We start from the raw sequence: 18,422 nt of genomic DNA, 5'->3' as shown, positions 1-18,422 counted from the left end.
ACCTGAAGTACTCCAGCAGATACCAAAAAACCCACAAGGAATTCATAGCTACAGGGACACTATAAAGGAAGTGCTGCATCTGTAGATCATGAAATATTTCACTTTCAAATGCCCATTAACATATCTGCTGAGTGCAGTGTCAGATAAAGCACCCAGCTATACATTTCAGGACTCACAATGTGCTGCCTGGTACTGGCAGGAGCATTTCCTCCCATCCATGTACAGCAAAACTGAGTGGGTAAAGATTTAGAGCAAATAAACAAGAAACTACTCCAAAAGCCAGCATCAAAGATCAGACATAGAAAATTCTAGCTGTTCAAGTGTCACATGCAATGTGTACCTTTCCAGGTTATGTTGGTATGACAGAATGGCTACACGGGACTAATCTGTAGGATGAGGAGTTCCTCTTGTATGCTTTATCGACTAAAGCTGCTCACACCCCAGTGTAAGACTCTGGTAGCCGTCCTCTGGTTTTGGCAGCAGACAGAGGGGATTAGCTACATCAAATCAATGGATATCCATCACAAATCAGGAAAAGTATCTTTAATTTTTCTTGGAAGAAAGCTAAGAGGACTTGCTGCTGCTGTTTTCCTGAAGATAACCAAAAAGGTAACCTAAACTCTTGAATCATGAACTGTTTTGAAGTCTAAACCTGAGCAGACCTGACTTGAGATCTGGCAAAAAAGCTTGGGTAGGAGATCAGGCCCAAGGCTGGGTCACCTTTTTCTTCCATGTGCAAGTTTGACAAGGAGAAATTTATTCAAGAGTTGTAAATGATCTGTTTGTGGTTTATCAGGTCTTGAGCCATGCCACATATGGGCTACAGCCAGGTAAAACACATATGACTAAACTGTAACCTAAAGCAGGGGAACTGCCACAATGCTAAAACAAAAGAGTGTTCATCAACATGTCCAAACCTCTGCCATCCGGCATACTATCTTCTCCCTTATCTAAACAGTGTGGTGAAACTTCTTGTGCTGACTTAGATCCTCTTCAATCCCATTGAAATCCTCTCCTCAAGCACACATAAAGTAAAGGTACTAACTGGAAAAACTACCTAAATGGTCTATCTGATGTCCTCTTCAAGGACCTTGATTGCAAAATGGGAACTTTGTGAGAATTCCTTTGTGAAATGGAAAGCAGAAGAGAAAAAACACCCATGTGTCCAGATTCCAACCTGGTCTAAGCAGATACAACTCAGTAGTTATGAGAATGTGTATCTCGGGGCTTTATCCCATCAGGTCTGGTTTCCTGTGGCTACCCCAGCTCATATGATTACTATCTCTTCATATCTCTATCACTGCTGCACTCTAAAACTATTCTTAAGATTCACAGATTTCAAGAAGAGGCAAGAAACCCACAAGCACTCATTGCTCACCCATTTCTTTGAACTCTTCATTGGCGAGTTCCAGCCATGCTACATCCACGTCATTGAGATCGTAGCGACACACACTGTCTGCCAAGGTTCGAATGTCAACATAGCCCAGCTCTGGAGGCTCCGACCCAGATGAAACAATGTACTTCCTGGGGCGTGTAAACGTGACAGCTTTTGCCTCAGACACAATCCTAAAACAGACAAGCAGGCGACAGATTTGTTTCTAGAGAATTCAAAACACCTCATTCCAAGTGACTAACAATTATCAGCAACCATGTAAGCATCTACGCAATCACCTGGCAGTACTGAGATGGGAAGAGAAAACAGCAGAGTGCACTTTCAGAACACATTGGTGGTTATTGCAAGTTATTATTATTATTATTATTGGAAACTAATTAGAGTTGTCTAGAAACCAAATTCATTACCAGAATTCTAAATAAAATGGAAAAAAATAGAGCTGTGCTTACTCTTACCTGAAAGTCACACTTGTTTAAAGCTAGAGTAGGAACACCGCATTTAGGTACTGATGGCTGCCATACGCACCGATAGAAAATTCTAGTTTAAGACTTTTTACTTCAATCCATTTAACTACAACAAAAAGATCAAGGAAACTGAAGGAAAAAAGTAGTACTTCCTGCTACATGTCTTGCTAGTATTTCCTGCTAAGTTTTCCTTCTGACAGTATGTTTCTTTTGAATTAATTTCTTTTGTATGTGCATGTAGATACAGAATTGCAATCTTTGTGAAATTCAGAGGTTATTTCCACACAGAATCGGTAATTTGCACTAGCTTCATCTTCACTCATCCAAGCAGATCCGAGCCCTGGCATCCTGGGTCTACATTTCCTCTTTCACAGTCACTAATGTCATGCTGGACCAAGTGCAAATATTGATCAGCTGCTGCCGAAACTACTCTCAGGTTTCCAAGGCTCCAGCTGGCCAACAACCAACTATAACAGCATATTTTATCTGCAAGCAAACTGAAATTTTGTTCAGCTACAGGCATCGGTTCAGAAAATGGTAAAGTACCTACAGGACCTAACTTGTTCTAGCTCAAACTCCTGCAATGCCCCAACTCTGCAAAGCCAGGAGCTGGAGGCAAGCCCATCCAACGGACATTCTACCAGCAAGCTAGTGACTTGCCTCCAAACAGCAAGATAACTGTCAATCCAACTGCAGCACAGTTCTCTCAGTAGTGGACATTGCACCTTTAATTAGTTAACTGCACATGCTGAAATTCAGGTAGGATGAAATCTACTTCACAGTGTAACACTGGTACCTCCAGGAGTGGCAGGCCATGCTGACAAATAACTGCCTCCTGCAGCACCATGATGCAGCTGATGCTTCCTCCAGCTGGTGATTTTTTGGTGCTCTAATGCTGCACTGTGCGAGGAGATAGCACCACTCCATGTACACTCCACTTTCAGCTGGCAATGGTATAAGCTCCACAACAGGACATCTTCTACTCTATTTTGCCCCCATCTGAGGTCCATTGTGTTAACTCCTTCTCCCATCAGAAGACTCTGATCTGCCACTACTGTATCTGCATACAATGATCTCAGCAAGTCCTCTACCTATTTCAGTCTCCTGAGCAGTACTAGATCTTCCCTTAATTTCATTTATTTCAGACAACGACCTGAGAAAAGGTGGGCAAGAGCCAAATTCTGAATTTGGGGCTCCTGAGGTACAGAAGTGGACTGTGGAAAAATACAAATCTGGATGACTTTCCTAGGCTAACTGCACTGACCAAACTCTTCTTGGTGACCCTACAGAACATTAAAATATAGACTACTATATCTCACAGAGAAATTACTTTAAATTGAGTTTGGCTCTCTAAATCTTCTGTAGCATAAATTCCTTCCTGAGTACCTCTCCATGTTGAAATCATAACCTCTGGGCAGCACCTTGCACATGCTATCTAAATACCACTGTAATGGCACAGAAGAAATAAGCACAGGTAGTTTGGCTTCAAAGCAAACCACCTTCATCATTTTATTTCTGTGACAGAAAGAAGCAAAAAAGCAACATTTACTACATACCAAAAACCACATTCAGTTAATTACCCATCTGACCACATGCTTACACTGACTCACCACACACACTCACTTCTTTCCCCACCCTTCTGAACCTACTCTTGCTTGTCTGACAAGTTCCTACAAGGCCAAAATCTTTTATTCTCTATCATGCACCTCGTTAGCATCAGCTACCTGTACTGTACATTGCTTCTATTCTGTCTACGTCAGCTACTATTTGACTACTGCTGATTCAGTTTACAGAACCTCTCCCTCCCCTCCCAAAGTCAGGCACAGAACAGTTCCAGAACTCCAGCACTACCATGCAGGGCTCTTCAAGTGTTTTCTAAGGGGGCACACAGGATAATAACAGGCATCAGAGGGCCACTCTAACCAGCAGTTGCTCACCAGTAGGACCAGACAAGTTGGCTCAGCAACTGAAACAAAAGCGGTGCCTCCTGTGCCAGTAACTGCAACTGTGGGTGACTTACTTTCCCAACTCCTTTAATGTCTTAACTTTGGAGTAACATCTCTGTTGGCCATTGGCAGAGAACAGCTGTCTCCTAAATTAACAACTGGAGGTCATATAGTCACCAAACCACCTCCCTGAAAGACAGAGGGTGGGGATACCCTGGAAAGTTTCCCTCTGTGGAAGCCCACAGGTCTTCTGGCCTTCCTGCACCTTTGGGAGATACTTGAAATAGAAAGCGGAGAGGAGAAGACAATGTCAACACACACGTACAATGTGTATGCATTTATCTAGGGATGGAGTGAGGTGAGTGTGGAGCAGGCCATGAGCACTGCAGGGAAAGGGTATGCTCCCACTTAAACTGCACAGCAGAGAGGAAAATGCCGAGTTCTCCTTGGAGGTCCAGTCCAGAAGAAGAAGGGAAGGGTTTGCCTGATGTGCAGGTAAGTTCCTCATGGCACAGAGCTACTGGGGCTGTGCAGGAGGCTGCAGGTTGCTGCAAAGTGCACAAAAAGCACTAACAAACTTTCCTAAGGTCCCCTTACTCCAAGGTTGAATCGGGTAGATCCAGACCTAACTGAAGCAATGTAATGTCACTCAGAAATTTTTTGCTATATATCAGAGATGGGGATGTTCTGGCTCCACCATCAGTAATGGGTCACTTGGTAATGCCTCAAGGCCCAACCTGGACTTACTCAGAGAGATCCAGTGTGATTAAATGGCAATAATCCTTGTTCTTCTCACTTTCTCCAACTCCAATCCCAACTAAGCATAAAATACATGGGCTGCAGTGAGCTCCTGCCCTTAGAACTGTTCTGTTTAATTTGAAACAGAAAACAATATCTAAGTGTAACAAGCAAGGTAAGGAAAATAAAAGTTTCTTGTATAAGAGCCAGAAAATCGCACAGTAATGTATTTAGTTACATGCACATCTGGATGGTTCTTAAAACAGATGAAACGTTGTATAACAAACCATTTTCTAAGTTAGTCAATGAAACAACCAAAGAAATAATGTGAAACCAAAGTAAATGCTGTATTTTCTCTAGCTCTTAAACCTGCCTTGTCTAACCATTCCATGAAAGGAACCTGTGGCTAGGAACTAAGCACAAGAAGCATCATCTAAAAATAGAAGCTATTTTTAAGGTTCTGTCATTATGCTCCATCCTAATGAAATGCCAAAAATTGTTCTCTGACACTTATATTCCAACACACAGGCAGAACACGCCTGACTCTTGACCTCTTTGACCATTCAAAAAGCTGAGGTAGGTTGCCCTTTGTCTATGAGAATCAAGACCTTTCTACCTAGACACTGTGGAACAAAGCTCAGGAAGCCAAGGCAATGTAGACATAAGCTGCTAGCATAAACGTATGTGTATTTGTTCACATTCCTCCAAACTATACCTGGCTACTGGTTCTGGGATGGTCCCTGGGCTAACTGGCACCTGAACTCCCTTTTCCCACTCCTGCCTCCAGGGGTCTGCCAGCACATAGTATTCATCAGGGTTCAGCTGGAAGGAGTCATGTAACTTCATGGCAGTGATCAGGTCCGTTCTGAACACCTGCAAAGAGAGTGACCAAGAGAGAAAAATAGAGACACTGACATTTGATATTTACACTCTATGATTCACAGCTTCAGGGTAACCATGGAGCACAGTGTGTAACAAGGTCACTGTATCAACAGTGAACTAACCCAGCCCACTGCAGGACAGAAGTTTAGCTTGATTGCATGTAAAAGGGTGGCTGAAGGTGCAAATACTGACAGAAAGACTTCCAACTAACCCCACTACAAGACCTGGCACTACACCTCAGCTAGGGATATAATGCTAAAAGCTGCTACCCACTTCTGCCTCCACCTTGGCTACCACAAAGCTGCAGGAGCTTTGAGTCTTAAAACAGCAGCACAAGGAAGACTCATTTTTGCTCCAAGGGTTTTTGCTTTTTTTTTTTTTTTAATTATTTGAGCTTCAACTAATCCGGAGACATTCTAGAAATTCCCTGTGGTAGAAATCAAGGCATGATTCTACCATGACCAGCCACAAGAGGAAATTCTAAGGAGATGACTCTTTATGCAAGTATTTCAAATAAAACCCCAAAGATCAAAGAAAGTAAGTCCCATACTGGAATTCTGGCAGCTGCTTCCTGTTCAGCAGAGATGCTTGTTATTCTGTCAGCTACAGATACCTCTGAACCACACCCCTAAAACAAGCAGGGTGTTCGGTAACTTTTGGGTTAGCAGCCATAAACAAGCAGCAATATTTTCTTCAATGAGGCATAGAATGAAAAAAAAAAAAGATTCATTCTTGTAGCAGCCATGCTGTGGTACTGCTCCAGCAGCTTCAGCCTAGTTGGCGGCTGCCTTTCAGCACTGCAGAAAGCAATGGGTGCTATCGGAGGCATCAGAACTACAAGCCTGCACTTGTTCATAGTCTTCAAGCTCCCACTCCCCCACCCTGCTCTCCTTTGTCAGAAGCTGTTGTAGACTACTGCAACTGCACCCAGCACTCTCACCTCCACAACAACCAATGTTTAACTACTCAATGCAATATTCAAAGGAAAAGGTTACAAAGCAACCAGGTGACAGAAAATAAGCACCATCAGGACAAGAAGATAGGCAATATCTTAAGTAAAACTTGTTTCCTAGCAGACTTCTCAGTTTGGGGTGGACAGAGTCAACATCCACCCAGCACCACGCTACACATGTTCAAAGGAAAAGACAGGGCAGTGCTGTTGGCTGCTAAGGGGGCATGGTGACACAGCCTCCCACTCCCAAACCAATGGCCACACAGTTTACATTAGCTTCAGCACACGGCTGAAGAAGAACTAGAGTTATATAGCACACTCATTTGGCAGGCCTCCCCAGGACAGCAACTTCTGTCATACTCTATTCACATACCTGAAATTCTAATAGATTCCCTAAGATTCTTCAGAAACATTTTAGGGAAATGGTGAATCTGATCATTTCTTGTATTTTTGAGAATATTTTAAAATGTGATTTGCCTTACCACACTGCACATCCTGAAACCTCTCCTCCCAACACACACACACACACACACACACAATCCCACTTCTGTCTCAGCACATTTTCATTTCTGCTCTGGTTTTGTCACAAAAATAGCAATAAATAATGACATTTTCATTAACATTTCTTGACATGTTCAGGAAAAACTGCCAAAAATAAAAACTAAAGAATATTACCATATGATATCATATGAAGAAAAGGGTGAATGTAGGTAATAAAATACAACTAAATGTTTTAAACAATCCAATTATAGGTCCTGTGAGATTCATCGAGAAATGAAAAATAAACCACAAAATAAACTGGCTCACAAAACAAACAAGCACAGCTGGCCAGGGAATTCTGCGCTTCTAAGTGATTTGAATTAAAGCAATCAAATGTCAAATGAAAATACGACTGAAAACACAAAAATGGGAAGCAAATCTTGCTCAATTTGAGAGCCAAAGTAACTCAGGCTCTGAGATAAATTTGTTACAGAACTTCCTGAGACGAAAAGCTAATGCAATACGTGACAGCCAAGAAACTCATTCCCAGGCCAGTAGCCCCATGACACCATTCTCCCTGTTCTGATTTCTGATGCAATCAGATTGCCCAGAGCAAAGGAGAGTTTACACAAGTGCTGACACTCAAGTCAATGTTTTGCCACCAACTTCAGTGAGACTAGGATTTCGCCTGGGCAGTTTATATCACATGTCACTTTTCTGCCAGCACACTGATCATCAGAATAGTGTGCCTTGGCAAGGAGAGAAACTGCAAATGGAGGGAGGGAGCAAGAGGGGAAAAGACTGTGGGACAGAGCCAAAGAGAAGTATGTGAGAAGTCCATCCAAGCTGGGAAATAAGAGAAGAGCACAAAGCTGCAAAGATTCTGACAACAAATGCAAAGAAAGGGAGAGGAGGAAACAGAAGCACACAAAAAACAACAGCAAGAGTCATAATTATCTCAGATTATTTCTTGATAGCCTTTCACGAGGTTATTCTCAAAACATGGTAAGGGGCTATTCCTAAGGCATGTATAAAAGATAACTAAGGAAAGCAAGCCTATCATCAGCAAGAATAAATTCACCAGGGGTCCCCACATTCACAGTAACAACAGAGAAGTCTTTCAGAGGCAACAACCAAAAAAGAAGACTGGAAAACACCAGTACTAGGTGCAGTTCACAGTGAATGGAATTCTTCTTCTGAAAACTCTTCTCTCGGAATTAGGTATACTATCATTGGGAAGATTAATAAAAAACGTTTTTTCTCAACATCACTCTCTCACATCAGTAATATACATATTAGGCAAGTAAGTTAAATGAAGAAACTGCATCTCCCAAAGCTAATGCTTTCTTTGAGCCTCTATGAAGTCTATACTGTAGTATTTGCCTGAAGATAGCAAGATTCAGAAAGTGTATTTCCAAAGAACTGGATCACATTGGTGAGTTACTAACAGCTGATCCATCCTGGAAAGTTCAAAGATTTTTATCTCCCTTGATGGGATTTCCTCAAAACAGTACACAAGACAGAAGTGTAAGGAAACAGTTTTTTAGTTTGACAAGCACTTTAACAAAGATCACATACCAAGACCTACTACCAACTATGAAATAAATGCAGATAAGTATTTGCTGTTCAAAAGCAAGCTACACATAAACCCTGATGCCTAAAATACTAGAAGAACAGCTCTGCAGCTATGTTGAACGGGTGTCAGACTATAACAAAATTCAGATAGAAACTGGTGTTGGCAGTGGCTGTGCCAACAGCTGACTCCCTAATCTCCAGGCAAATTAAAAAAAAAGAGGAGGGAATGTTTGGGAGTGGAGGCAGGTGCCAGCTAAAACGCAGCAAAATGAAAAGAAAATGTAAATTAGAAGAAATAACATGTATACATTTTTGTATTTGATAGATGTAATAAAATGCAAATCAAATTCCAGAAATACCTCAGAAGGTTTTCGATCTTCATGTCTGGAACAGGAAGTCCTTCGATGTCGAGATCTGGAATGCTGGGACCAGGTGGACAGACCTAGAACACGGAAATGATCATTTGCAGACCCTGCTGCCATTTATCAATAAAAGCCATTGCTCTGCCCGTGCATCCAAGAAAGCTAAATGGCTGTAGTGGGACTATATGAGTAAGGCAAGCCAGAGTCAGGCTTCTGTGACAAACCTCCAAAAGATTCTTCCAAAATGAAATAGAAAATAAAAGTTAGACAGTCATAAACTTCTGCTTTGATTTGGTTTGTAATTTTCTACTGATACATGTATGTATCAGCTGCCCTGATCAGCCTTCCACCCAGCATTTGAAGAAAGCTACCTCGTAACATGCTTCCCCTGGAGCATCAATAAACCCCTTTCTGCCAATTAACAACTGATCAGGAAGGCTGCTGGTAGCCTGACATGTGCTCTTTGATGTCCTAAATATCTCTATCAGTTACCCCATTTTTACCAAAGCAAGCCTTTTCAAAATGAAGCGCACTACCAGGCACACACAGTAGAACCCACAAAATAAGCTGTTCTCTCTTCTCCTGAAGAAATTTCTCAATGTGGTTGTACAATTTTTAGCTGCATAATTATTCATTATGTTCCAAATAAATTATACCTTTTTGCCTTGAAACCTTTTGACAGAGTCCCTGTCAGCTCTCAGAAATATTTTAACAGGAAAAAGATAAAGAATCTGTACTCCACAGACCAAGCAGTGCTTTGACACCAGAGTATATTATACCTGTACAAATCAATTAATTTTAACTCAGTAAGATTTACAGGTACGGCAAGTACTTTTCACTGCCAACTACACAGCAGCAATAAAACAAAAATGCCAATAAATTCTTATGGGTTGGAGAGATTAAGGTCTTGTAATGAGGTCTATGAGATAGCGAAGCTAGGACCTACAGGTTGAACTCTGAAGAATGAACACAGATTTTGCAACTCTGGGCATTAAATGTAGACAAACAAACCAAAATTCGTGGAAAGGCCTTCCCACACTGCTCATTTCTTCAGTCTGGCACACAGATGCTAGGAGTAAAAAAGTGTAAGGCTGCAGTCCATAAGAGCAACATTGCCTCACATAATGCTGCAGAAATCTTTAGGTGATCGGAAAGCACTGCTCAAAAGCAGATTGCATAGGACAGGGTAAGTTCTCTTCTTAAAACAAAAATAATTTTCAAAGTGAAGTGACTTTCCAAGAGTTGCAGTAAGTCATCAAAAGAATTAATACTCTTGTAGTTATGCTTCTGTCTTCTCTCTTCAGTTAGTAACACATTAAGGAATCTGCCCCAATAAAAAATACTCTAAGACAGTAATGAACAGACTTTCGCACAACATGCTTAATGGTCAAAATTAAAACAAGGTACACAGCAAACAGCTAAAAATCTTATCTTTTGAGGCTGAGAATACAGAAAATACCATTTTAAGAAGTTACTAGTGTTTTAATATTAAAGCTGTTGACTTGAAAGTCATGGGCACTCTTCCTAAACCGCTCTACTTTACAATTGTAACTTTCTATTTCTATGAAGGGGGGGGAAAAGAAAAAAAAAGCAGGAATAGAGTGACAGTCATTTACTAATCTGAGCCAGAGTCTCAAGACCATTTAATCACCATTCCACCTAAATGTTGTCTTGAAAACTAACGAAAGAAGACCAAAGACACAAAAACAGCAGTATAAACTCCTTCTAAGGATCCTATCAGCCTGCACCCAGACCCAACCTCAAAAAGTTGGAAGGGAATAAGTGAAGTCACTCAAAAAATGTCAGATACACAGCTAAAACAATGCAAAAAGAGACTTTTTTCCTCAATATGGTGATATAATCATTAACATTTTAACATTCGGATTTCTTTAATCAACAGACTCAGTAGAAGACTCAGACCAGACATGTCCACACAGATCCATGTTCAGTTCTTGTGGGTTCTGCTGTTTTCCATCGTCAAGATATTAACCTCTGACCAACTACCTGCCACCGAGTCATTCAGATAGTCAGACCCCTGCACTGGAAAGTCAGGCACTTAGAAATTTCTCATTAATTTATGGATCTGAGTGTTTTGTACACCGTTTGACCTGGAGGAGGGAACCTGCATACAAGACAGGAAATTAAGAACAATGAGCTGTATGAGCCAAGCAGTGTTTGATTCTGAAGTTTCTGTGGGAGAAGAGCTGGTGAGACTGGAAGCTTTAATACAGTTGTTCCCAAGAAATGCATGCATCTGGCATAATTAGAGCAGCAGCGGTATGATGTATTTCTGGATCTTTACCTATGTGCTTTAGTTCAATTCTGATGACAACTTACCCTAAACTGAACACAAATAAGCAAGTATACGAGCTGCCTTTTTTTGTAAAATGATTTCCAGGTCTCTCTCATGCCCCAGAGAAGCTACTTACTATACGGAAGTACAATACGTAAAATTCCCATGCAAAAGGGACAACTCAAAGATAACCAGCCTTCATCGGGATACACTAGAACGATATTAGAATGATATATATTAGAATAGGATATATTAGAATTATTAGAATATATTATAATTATATTTCTTTCAATGCTAACTAATTCCCTGTAATGAGAAACAATAGTTTTTTACATAGGTCTGTAATAGCTGTTTCCTTGCACATAAAATTGGCAAATGCACAGTGAAAATACATCATATATTTAGCAAGTCAGTAAAGAGACTAATGTATTTTTCTGAGTAGTGAAAATGGACCGTACTTAATTCTATGAGAAAAAGATGGACGAATTTCTCATGGGACTGAGATTTTACTACCGACTAAGATCTGTAATTGTAGCTAAGAGATGACCTTTGGTAAAGGCCTCACTTCAACAGAGAAAACATTTACTCACTGAATAAACAAAACCCAACTATAAGGCACACATTCACAGATTCAAACCACCCCCACCACTTAAGAGACAAAAATGCAAGATATCGAAGGAGCCAGTCAAATGACAGTAAAACATCCAGCCTGGGACAGTATTAAATTTAACTACTTTTGAAACCTCAAGTGTTTCAAGTTGGCTTCCATGAAAGTTAATGGCAAAATATTAGTGCCTTCAACAGCACTAAGACCAAGTCAACTGCAGTATCCAAAGACCTTTTCATTAATAAGCAATCCACTGACTCTGAGTATACCCATAAAAGTGCAGGAGGAAAATGAAGGATGTTTTTGTCTTTTAAACAGACTTTTCATATTTTTATACCTATTCCAGAAGAGGGATGTCACTGAATTACAAAGTTCATAGGCAATTACAGCAACTTCAGTGATTAATGATCTGAGTTTTATGTCTAAATATACGAAGAACTACTCCTGGTTTATCCAGAAGGAACAATCTACTGTCATCAAAACAAACACAGGATTCAGAAAAGCTCTTCTGTATTATAAAAGCACATGAACTTAATTAAGCTATTTTAGAAAGATTCCAGACACTTTTCAGCAAACTTATCCTCTTGCAATAAGCATCCCAAATGACTTCACTAATCAACAGTTTTCTGATCCTAGCTTAGTCCCAAACTGGGTTAGGATCACCAAGACTAGAAAAACAACTAAAGATCCAGACAGACATAAAAACACAGTTTTGGTAAATAAAAAAACAAAACAAAAGTAAGGGAAATCTGAATCACTGGGATTTGGAAGATGTAAAACTTTTGTAAGATAACATTACATACCTCAAGGGAGAAATGAGTTCTACAGCAGATGGAAAATTAATGAGATGTTTAGAGAGCCCATGCTATTAAAAGTCAAGTGAGTAATGGTGAATATGAAAAATCCACAACTCAAAAGCACAAAGCTAAATAAACACAGGCAAAATGTGCATCACTACCTTCAGTAGACATCAGAGATAAGCGGTGTCTTATTAAGTGCCTATCCCATAATATGCTCATGTAAGTTGATGATGAACACAGTAGCCTAGCTAGCATCATCACTTCAAGCGATAACACCAAGACCATTCTGATTTTATAGTCAGGATCCCTTCAGATGACCTAGGTGTTTATATGTTTTAAAAGGTTTTCATCAGTGAGAACAATGGGAGGAGGCTCATACTCTTACATGTCTCAGTTTTCCCTGTGCACTTATCCACTTATAGACAAAAGCCAAAAAGAAATCCCAAAGCACTGATGAGGCATAATTCATAAAGAGAGGCAAAACTCTAACACACTGCTGGTGCTGGAAAGATGTCTAAGATTCAAGTATGAAAACTTTCAGTTCCCCCCTAGGATATTATATACACCTTACCCTGCAAATACAGTGGTTTTATAATCCAGCTACAGAGTGTATGTAACACACACACCTCCTCATAATAAAAAAAAGCAATCAAGAAGTGTGAATTCTTCTTCCATTTTTGTGAAGAACACACACTTCCCAAAAGGGAAAACATAATCCATTTTAGCTGTATCAATTTATTAAATGATCTGTCAAGAATATATTTTTATTCCAAAACAGCCCATCAAATCAGAAAATTCCTCAGGACCAATAAAAGAATTCAAGCCCTTGGGCACAACTAACATACTACTCAGCATGAGAAGAAAAGGCTCAACTATTAGTTATCATGTACAACGCTGTTGCAAAGCCACCTGCAAGGCACCCAGCTGTGCCTCTGGAGAACTACCTGCTGCTACAGCCTCTGAACACTTCAAAGCACTCCTCCCACCATAAATACACTCCCGCTATACCACTACATCAGGCAGCACAACAGAGCAAAACATCTCCAACGTGGATGTACATCTGGCTGTCACTTCTGCTTAACACTGGTATTTCCAGATCCCTATACTGTTCCTCAACTTGCTCTGAGACCAGCTAGGTGCTGTTGCCAACAGTCAGAAAGAGCTGCAGACTGATGAGAAAACATAGATGCTCAGTCTTTGCATTTAGTGCCTCATGCACAACTCTTTACTATAAGGCCTCATAGCAGTTGGACGTAACTGGCTTTCAGAGGTTGATAACATGACGTCAGGACCTAAACTCCAGTGGAGTTAGTTGTACTCAATATTAGCAGTCTCACAAAGGAATATGTGCTTCTCCAAAAACAATGTTGATAATTATGGATGTTCCTTCCTCAGATGCACTATCCTATCAGCCCAGGTAAGTCTTTCAAATCGCTCTTCCAGAGTGCTCAAAAGCCTAACATCTTCACCAGAATTCACTCTGCTCCAAGAAGCTTAACCTTCAGGGAGATGCTAGATGCATTTGTCATTTCTCCAAATGACACAACTCTTTTTGAAAAGCATAGTAGTGATCGCTAAACTGGCTGCTTTGCCCAAATTCTAGCACTTTAGCTATGTTACATTCTGTTACTTAATCACCATCCCTGACCTACCAGACAGTTCAACTGAAAACTAAAAAATGTTCTTCACGTCCTTTTCATAAAACGCCTCATTCATAGCATTATGTGCACTGCTAAGGAATTGCCACATTTCAGGCCAGCAGCAGCCACAATTCAGTGGTAAATGACACGCTCACCTAAGGTTATGTACTCAGCAACCTTTGCAAAGGCTCTCTGGGATCCATCTCAAACACAACAGGAATCCACTGGGATGAAAAGCCCTTTCTAAATCCATGATCCACATCACTCAGTCGAAGCAATGGATATTGGCACAATATGTTTAACTTTAACATAACATTTGTTTAGCAATGATAAAATAAGGGTCCATCTAAATCACAGACCTATATACATAATCCATGAGTATTAAATCTTTCATTTCTCAGAAGTGACGTGAAACTTTGTAAATCTTAGAAGTATTTTTAAGTGTCTTCAGTCCTTCTCTCTAACACTCTGCATGTGGGGCTATGACAAACTGATAACCCCTCCAACAATAAATGAAGGGGCATTGTGGGTGCAAATAAAGTGTGAAGGAAAACATGCTCTGAATTCCTTGTGCATGGAAAACAATGACAGAACCCTCTTTGACATCAAAGAGGACTGGATTTCACCCAAGCTCGCTACAATACAACTGTCTGAGCTTCAGATCTTGTCTCAAACACAATCTGTCCGCGTGTCCCAGCAATTTGTGCAAAAGGAATGCCCAGAAGCTATAAATGGAAACTACTCCACCAAACAGCTTTATCTCACCAGGAAACAAAGCACACGGAATATTCAGCACAAATCACCTTTGCAGATTTGCAAACCAGTGAGGCTAAAATGTCAGGTCAGACACTGAGCAGGAAAGATGAAAGGGCTTCAGCATCTGACATTTAATTAGAATAAGACCTGGAACTGCTGGTCTCGGGCCAGCCAGGATTGGAGCAACTTGTTGAAACATACCAAACCCACTCCGGTTTGCTGAAGGAGGAGCATTGCCAAGAGCAAATGCTACTCTGCTGTATGCCAGCCCCCAATTTATTGTCAAAGTTACATACTATCTGTTTTTACTTTTACATCCTGTTGACCTTCAGACTTTGCCTGTTTTCCACTCTCATGCTGCTGCTTCTCACACTCACAACAGGGCATTCTGTAACATTACCTCATTCGCCAGCAATCAGTCTCATACTCTGAAGGTAGGTTTACATTTTTTGGCCAGTTCCTTATTCCCACATGGAACCATAAACAGAAGTTCATGCAACGGAGGAGCAGGCTGGAAAACAATCTGACAAAAATCCCTTAAAAACTACCCAAGTGCTAGCCAGCCATGCAGGTAACAAGGAAGTAATTGAGTTTGGGGTAAACGTTACTAATACAGGTTTTGAAGAAGATGGCATGTATATCACATAGCTTTTATGATCAGCCTGACTAATATTAACATCTGTTATAGTTGCTGTAATATATTATCTAGAAAGGGACAGAAACTAACAAACTGTCAGATGACCAAATAAAAAAGACTACTTTGAGGTGCCAATAATCTTAAAACTCTTCCTCGACTCTCTCCCAATATCATCCCTCTGTATTTAGACCAAAGCTCAAAACCCAGCACCATGCCTGCAGCCATTTTTCGTTCAATTATATTTCATGGACAAAAAGCTCAAAAGCGATCTACAATTTCAGAAAATGAAATCTCTGAGAACACACTCAGATATCCAGGGACTAACTGCAGAACTGCTGTGAACAACTTTCACTGACACCTCTTGCTCAGTGCTTCAAATGCTCTATTTTGGCCTCATGTTTAAATGAGGATTTAGAACTCTGATTTTAAGGGACCACAGCTCAACAATTTTCAATAGTTAGGTTAAAGGACATAAACACTTTCGGGGTTTTGAAGTCTACACTTAGCTTTTGGGAAAAAAATCAAGTCAGAAGGCAAAAAATAAGTGATGAGAAAAGCAAATGTTCCATCTTTAAGTTGCAAGGCTTTAAAATACTGCAAACAATATATCATCACCCATACTGGAATATCTTACATAAGTCAGTAAATATATGTATTTACTCTAAGACCACAGCAACATTTTTAAGTGTTGTTCCGTATTTGAACCCTAAGTGAAAATTAATTCTCTCATCTCACAAAAGAAAAGTACCTTTTTCTTCCTCTGAAGAACTATAAATATGCTCATGTCTTCAGTAGAATACACTTTTAGTGCTTGGAGTATGAGGTTTGTTTTTCTATCCCTTTGTGACTACCAAGGAAACCGATTCAGTTCAGTGATCTACCAGAGAACAAACTTTGTACACTCGTTTATTTTTGTAGATAAATTCCATTATTAGTTGCATCATTATTATTACCTTATAAATATTCAGGTTCTTGAGTTCAATAAAATAAAATGTGTATTTCTTCATGCCAAAACATTTTCCATGTGGCACTAGCCCACATGCTGGAGTCTGCCCCAGACATGCATCATCATTTCAGTGTCTTCCAACAACATTTATCCAGTGATGATCATGACAAATCTGAGATGTCTGATCACACAGTCTGCTAAGGCACAGTATGGAAGCTCAACTTCAGAACTGCAGAAACCCAGGAGCTGGAGGCCCAGTCCTCTCCTTGCAAAATGATGGAGAGCTCTGAGTGTTGAGCTCTGAGCTGAAGCACTACCGTGCTCAGTATGACGGGAATGCAAGCAGCACGCAGGAAGGTCAAGAGGTGCCACTGACTGCAAGGAAGCAGACGTTTGGCAATAGGATTCCAACCGAAGTGTTGACTAAAATTTCAACTTTTCAATTAGAAGATGGCTACTCTAAGTGCTATGAATAGTCTATTTCATTGTTTTCTGCTTCTGAAAACTCTGAGAAGGAAAACTACCTAGTGAAAAACTGAAAGGCTTCAATATGGAGCCCAGAAATTTACATAAAGTTTTACCTTTTATTTTTTTCAGGCAACAAAATTCACTAAGGCTTCTAATAGTAGTATCAGTACAGTGAATTGGAGACACTACTGACAAACTAATAATACAGCAATTAACATAGAGTAATTGGTAATTCTACTAAAGACAAGAAAAGATTAAATGAAGGTGAAACCTGTGAGGGAAGACTCTTGACTTTAAGCATAGTTACAAGAAACTACTGCTATCTCCCATAACAAGAGAAGTGGACAGAAAGGGCTTGAGCTCAGATATTGTTCTCAAAGACAAGAAGCCTTGCAGATGCTGACCCTATGTTGAATGTTATCTCAGCTCCTGATTATTAACCCTTGATCTTTTTTAATGTGTACAGGAATAGAATGAATATGCTGGAACTTGTATCTGAATTCATCTATTAACGTCATATGGGGAATAAACATTAGGTCAAAAAAAAAGTGTAATGAAAAATAAGTGGTATACATTTCAAACAATACTTGAAAAACACTTCAAAATTTCACTTTTTGCCATACAATTCATTAATCAACAAATAATTGTTCCTATTAATTAGGCTTTAAAATAGAGAGATCACAAAAGGGCAAGGGTTTGTTTTCCTAACTCATTTTCCTGGATCTTAATCTATGAATAGATGAAAATACAGTTTTTTTGAAAACACAATTCATTAAGTCAACAGCTCTCCTCCAGGTAGCTGTATACTAAATAACACTACAAACAAGCACTATAATCAGCAATAGCTCAGTCAGTTGTATCTATTTCAGAACTTCAAGATTATCTGCTTAATATTTTTTTTGTAAAGTCTGTAACACAAGGCAGATGAAGGGATCAAAGACTAGGAAAAAAACAGATAAGAGAGTAAAAATAAACACTTATCAAAATGAAATGCTATTATGAAAAGCTGCTAGGGAACAAAAAAAGGGTGAAGCAAAATTCTAATGAAAGTCATCACATTTGCTGCTACTTGTCTATTTTAAAGGTAAAAACATGTCTTTGTTTTGAGGAAGCACACATCGTCTTTGAGGAAATACACTGACTGTAATTTTTATAACACTAAGTAAACTTGCAATCAAGAAAAAAAGAGGCCTGAGTCATGATTTTTTCCTTCCAAAATACTCCTACTGCAGGTAGTTCTCAGACAAACAAACCCAATCCCACACCTCTTTAACAGATTTTACCCAGTCCTTCTTTGCACTAACTCCTAATCACTTGTTAGTTCTCACCTTTTCCAATCCTTTTAACACTCCTTCATTTCAGCACTCGTTTACCTAAGGCTGTTTTAAGGTGTAGATTTGGCCATACCTGAGTAGATTCCCATGCAGCACAGCCATACCTAAGAAATGCATGCAGGTGAAGCAGTCATCTATGCAGTGCCACA

The 18,422-nt window shown here is 39.9% G+C and overlaps 1 protein-coding gene across 5 annotated transcripts in view; it reads right to left on the bottom strand.

Annotated features, from left to right (window-relative positions):
• JADE1 (jade family PHD finger 1) overlaps positions 1–18,422 on the bottom strand; it is a 55,468-nt gene that overhangs the window by 13,890 nt on the left and 23,156 nt on the right. For 4 of the 5 annotated variants that reach the window (XM_061994253.1, XM_061994255.1, XM_061994254.1 and 1 more), the window contains exons 3-5: positions 8,790–8,872; positions 5,257–5,414; positions 1,379–1,566 (exon numbers count right to left, since the gene is read on the bottom strand). In XM_061994253.1, the coding sequence (XP_061850237.1) occupies positions 1,379–1,566; positions 5,257–5,414; positions 8,790–8,872 (429 nt within the window). The remainder of the gene's footprint in view (positions 1–1,378; positions 1,567–5,256; positions 5,415–8,789; positions 8,873–18,422) is intronic. The other variant, XM_061994256.1, reaches the window with a different exon arrangement.

The sequence above is a fragment of the Colius striatus genome, chromosome 3 (genome assembly GCF_028858725.1).
Source record: "Colius striatus isolate bColStr4 chromosome 3, bColStr4.1.hap1, whole genome shotgun sequence".
Lineage (NCBI taxonomy): Eukaryota > Metazoa > Chordata > Aves > Coliiformes > Coliidae > Colius > Colius striatus.
The sequence above is the reverse complement of the archived record's forward strand: the minus strand, read 5'-3'. Positions and strand labels throughout refer to the sequence as shown.